At 61.2% G+C, this 5,218-nt stretch overlaps 1 protein-coding gene across 1 annotated transcript in view; it reads left to right on the top strand.

Annotated features, from left to right (window-relative positions):
- RBM10 (RNA binding motif protein 10) overlaps positions 1–5,218 on the top strand; it is a 34,398-nt gene that overhangs the window by 26,978 nt on the left and 2,202 nt on the right. Inside the window, 4 exon segments of the mRNA XM_040632521.1 lie at positions 1,771–1,913; positions 2,006–2,123; positions 2,228–2,319; positions 2,408–2,572. Of these exon segments, the coding sequence (XP_040488455.1) occupies positions 1,771–1,913; positions 2,006–2,123; positions 2,228–2,319; positions 2,408–2,572 (518 nt within the window).

Below are 5,218 nucleotides of genomic sequence, written 5' to 3'. Positions count from 1 at the left end.
ACGTGATGTAGGGAGAGCAGGGGAGGAGCATTGCCCGACTCGACTTTGGGGGTGTGTTGGGAAGGGTCTCGGCAGGTGAGCGACTGAGCTGGGACTTGGACTGACAAGCAAAGTTTATCCAGGAGGAAGAGGTGAGAGGAAGCAGCAGGTGCAAAAGATACGGAGGCCAGAGGAGAGGGGTAGTGGGGAGACACCAGAGGGTAGGGCTGGAGCAGAGTATCCGGGGTGCCCCCTAATGCTGGGCCCCTTCCCGCAGCCATCATTTTGCGCAACCTGAACCCACACAGCACCATGGACTCCATCCTGGGGGCCCTGGCACCCTACGCGGTGCTATCCTCCTCCAATGTTCGCGTCATCAAGGACAAGCAGACCCAACTGAATCGTGGCTTCGCCTTCATCCAGCTCTCCACCATCGTGGTGAGGGCGGCACAGGGGGGGGCCGGGCAGCCAGGGTCCCGGCCCCCGGGGCGGGGAGGAGGGACCCTAACCCCAGCCCCTGACCGCGGCTCCAAGCCTGGCAATGGGGCAATGGAGCCGGGGGCCTCCCCGGGCCTGACCCTTGTGCCCCTGCCTCCCCTCCTCCCGTTCCAGGAGGCAGCCCAGCTACTGCAGATCCTGCAGGCCCTGCACCCGCCGCTCACCATCGACGGCAAGACCATCAACGTTGAGTTTGCCAAGGGTTCTAAGAGGTCAGGACCCCACCTGTGTCCCTTCCCAGCCGGCCCCCCAGCCTGGGGCTTCTCATCTCACTCCTAGTCTCTGACATCCTCCCCAGGGACATGGCCTCCAACGAAGGCAGTCGCATCAATGCTGCCTCTGTGGCCAGCACTGCTATTGCCGCGGCCCAGTGGGCCATCTCACAGGTACTCAAAGACTCCCCTCTGCCCCAGCATCCCCACACTGGGGCCACAGTCTCGACCCTCCCGCGCCCTCTCTGCAACCAGGAGGGCTGGCTTGCTGTCTGGCTTTCCATGGACCCCAAACCCTCACAGTGGCTGCCGTGGGCTTTGGGGGCCTCGCCGCAGCTCCCTTCCCAGTCACCTCCTCCCAGGCTTTCAACTTCAACACCATCGTGGCTGCTTTTCGCTTCTATTTGGTTATTTTATCATCCTGAATTGTTACAACTTCTTTAATAAAACGGAATTTATAAGTGGCTGAAAGAAAATTGGGAGATGAAAATAAAGAAGGGGAGGACGGTGTCTTCCTTGACCTGACACCCAGCGCTTGAACTACGCCACACATGTACCAGTGTCAGCCCTGGGAGCATTTTGGCACGAGTCTTCGGTCAATTCTTGTTTTTGCCGCTGCCCTGCCCTGCTGTGGCCGGGCGGCCCTCACACTTCACTTGTCTGAGGCCTGCATGCTTTCTGTCAGCAGACAGACACTAGCCTCACCTGTGGGCAGATGCTTCTTAGCTGGTTCCCCTCCCCCTGCGCCCCTTCCTCTGCTAATAAGCCCCTCCCACTGCCCCTCAGGCCTCCCAGGGTGGGGAGGGTGCCTGGGCCACCCCCGAGGAGCCACCGGTCGACTACAGCTACTACCAACAGGATGAGGGCTATGGCGGCAGCCAGGGCACAGAGTCCTCTCTCTATGCCCATGGCTACCTCAAGGGCACCAAAGGCCCCGGCATCACTGGAACCAAAGGGGACCCATCTGGAGCAGGTGAGCCCCAGCATCTTTCCCTGAGCCTGTGGCGGGGGGTGGCAGGCATGGGGTCCTGGGCCCCATCATTCACAAGCATTCTCCTTCCCTCCCTGTCCATCATTACAGGTGCGGAGGCCTCCCTGGATCCTGGGGCAGACCCTGTGTCACTGCAGGCTTTCTCCCGCGCCCAGCCTGGTGCCGCCCCTGGCATCTACCAGCAGTCAGCAGCCGAAGCAAGCGGCAGCCAGGGTGCTGCCGCCAACAGCCAGGTGAGGGAGCTGGGGGGATCTTGGGGGGAAGGGGCGCGCAGGGGGCATCGGCAGACACTGAGCCCTGTTCCCCTGTCCGGCCCTGTGACCAGCCATATACCATCATGTCACCCGCTGTGCTCAAATCTGAGCTCCAGAGCCCTACCCATCCTAGCTCTGCCCTGCCACCGGCCACCAGCCCCACTGCCCAGGAGTCCTACAGCCAGTATCGTGAGTAGCCATGGCCTGCGGGTGGGGTGGGGTGGGGGACGGGGCGGGGAGTTCCTTAACAAAGCAGAGAGGAGTGTGACCCCCCCTTTCTCACCCCCCCACAGCTGTTCCTGACGTCTCTACCTACCAGTACGATGAGACGTCTGGCTACTACTATGACCCCCAGACTGGTCTCTACTATGACCCCAACTCCCAGGTGATAGGGTGGCCCAGGAAACGGGTGGGGTCTGTAGTTCCCCCTCTTGAGGTCTCCCCTCATGCCCCCTCCCTTGCCCCTCTCCCAGTATTATTACAACGCTCAGAGCCAGCAGTACCTATACTGGGACGGGGAAAGGCGGACCTACGTTCCTGCCCTGGAGCAGTCGGCCGACGGGCATAAGGAGACAGGGGCCCCCTCGAAGGAGGGTAAAGAGAAGAAGGAGAAGCACAAGACCAAGACAGCCCAACAGGTGAACACTGGGGGCCCAGCAGTCACTGGCTAGCTGTTTGGTGCCTTCCAGTGAATGCATTTCTATCCGCTTTAAGCCTCCGCTGCTGGGGGAGGGGCAGTTGTGTACATGGCAGTGACTGTGCTCGAGAGAGACCAGGCTGCTAGCCCAGCTCTGCTCTTTGATGTATGACGTCGAGCCAGAGCAGTCTCCTCAGTATGTGGTAGGGCGGCCCACCTCCCTGAGTGGCCAGTGCCGTCCATCTGGGCGAGCTCAGTCAGCTTTCCTGTCCCCTGGTGGGAATCCTCGCATTGCTTGCATGCCAGAAGCCAGGCTAGCCCTGCCTGTGGAAACGAGTGGGCACACAGACCTCCTTTGGGCCCAGAACCCCACTCGTGGGTATGTGTCCAGGTCTGTCTCCCCCAGAGAACTTCTTACGGGCCCATCAGGGTGTGGAAAATGGCCATTGCAGCATCTGGTAGGAGTGGGCAGTTGGAGGGAACTTCGGTGTCTTTCTGTGGAGGAAGAGTATGACAGTCTGGGTGTAGCACTTAGAAGCAAGAACTAAGTGTTCCCTTGGCAACCTGGTAAATTCTGAAAAAGGTGTCGACCCCGGGGAGGCGGACAGAATATGGAATGTGGCATAGTATCGCATGTAGAAGTTAGAGAAAGCCACCACCTGCCCCGTAAAATGAGAAGATGAAAGCGCACAAAGAGCAGGGTCACGTGGGTGCTTGGGAGGACAGGCACAGCCCAAGAGGGCTTGGCCAGGGGCACTGACAACACAATGATGAGAAATGGGGACTTTCACCTCCACCTCCTCACCCCTGCTTGAGGCCACAGGGCAGGAAGGGGCAGTGGACGGAGTTGGCGGTGCCAGCCACTGGAGGGCCCCTGAGAGCCTCACCTCCACCCTTACCCCTAGATTGCCAAGGACATGGAACGCTGGGCCCGCAGTCTCAACAAGCAGAAAGAAAACTTCAAAAACAGCTTCCAGCCCATCAGCTCCCTGCAGACGCGGCCGAGAGGCGGGGAGTCAGCCACCGCAGATGCCGGCTACGCCATCCTCGAGAAGAAGGTGTGTTGTGGCCACCCCTCTGTTACCTGCCCCCAGTCTTGTCATTTCAGTGGTCCCTCTGTGGAGTCCCTGAATGTGTGTGTCCTATCCACCCCAGGGAGCACTAGCCGAGAGCACACCAGCATGGACCTCCCGAAACTGGCCAGCGACGACCGCCCAGTGAGTGGCCGGGCAAGAAGAGCAGCGGAGGGTGGGGCTCCAATCTAGCTGGGCCTGACCTCCCTCCCCGACCCTCGCATTCTCTAGAGCCCACCTCGGGGCCTGGTGGCAGCCTACAGCGGGGAGAGCGACAGTGAGGAAGAGCAGGAACGCGGGGGTCCCGAACGGGAGGAGAAGCTCACTGACTGGCAGAAGCTGGCCTGTCTGCTCTGCCGGCGCCAGTTCCCCAGCAAGGAGGCGCTCATCCGCCACCAGCAGCTCTCCGGGCTGCACAAGGTAACTGAGGGAGGATTGGCAGGGAACCTTGGCTCGGCTTGGCCCGGCCCGTCCTGGCCCAGTCCGTCCCGGGCCAGCCGCTTCACGCCGCCTCTTGTCTGTCCCCTTGCAGCAAAACCTTGAGATTCACCGACGAGCCCACCTGTCAGAAAACGAGCTGGAAGCACTGGAGAAGAATGACATGGAGGTGAGGTGTGACCCATTCCTGGACTCCATCCCCTCTGTCCCTTGCCGAGTGCCTGTCCCCTCAGGCAGCTGGTGCTCCAGTCCCTCAGCTGCATGGCTGCTCGCACCCACGAGATCCTGCCCACAGGACCTCAGGCCTGTTAGCCAGGTCCAGCTCCGTGGGGCCCCTGGTGTTTCCTGCAGAGAGTGATCAGCTCCCCCATTCTCTCTCTCTCTCTCTCTCTCTCTCTCACACACACACACACACACACACACACATGCACGTGTTTTCAGCAAATGAAGTACCGAGACCGCGCAGCCGAACGCAGAGAGAAGTACGGCATCCCCGAGCCACCAGAGCCCAAGAGGAGGAAGTACGGCGGCATGTCCGCAGCTTCTGTGTAAGGGCGAGGGGCCATGGGGAGGGGCCATGGGGAGGGGCCACGAGGAGGGGCCCGGGGCCCTCCGGCCGTCACTCACACTATCCCACTGGCCCCTGCAGGGACTTTGAGCAGCCCACCCGGGATGGGCTGGGCAGTGACAACATTGGCAGTCGCATGCTCCAGGCCATGGGCTGGAAAGAGGGTAGTGGCCTGGGCCGCAAGAAGCAGGGCATTGTGACACCCATTGAGGTGAGTCTCCCGTGATCCCATCCCCATCCTCCAGCATTCTCTCTCTGCTGCACCCCCATCCCGCAGCCCACCTGACAGCCTTCCTCTCTCACGTAGGCCCAGACGCGGGTGCGGGGCTCTGGCTTGGGTGCCCGAGGCAGCTCCTATGGGGTCACTTCAACTGAGTCCTACAAGGAGACACTGCACAAGACAATGGTGACCCGCTTCAACGAGGCCCAGTGAGCAGCTGCAAGAGCTCTACATATGTCGGGTGTCCAGCCCGGGGCAGGGGAGGGTAAAGTGGTGGGTGGTCTGAGTGGGGCCCTGCACCTGTCTACCAGCCCACTCCCCAGCCAGAGAGGGCCTGACCAAGTCAGA

The sequence above is a fragment of the Ursus maritimus genome (genome assembly GCF_017311325.1).
Source record: "Ursus maritimus isolate PB19 chromosome X unlocalized genomic scaffold, ASM1731132v1 scaffold_X1, whole genome shotgun sequence".
Lineage (NCBI taxonomy): Eukaryota > Metazoa > Chordata > Mammalia > Carnivora > Ursidae > Ursus > Ursus maritimus.
The sequence above is the reverse complement of the archived record's forward strand: the minus strand, read 5'-3'. Positions and strand labels throughout refer to the sequence as shown.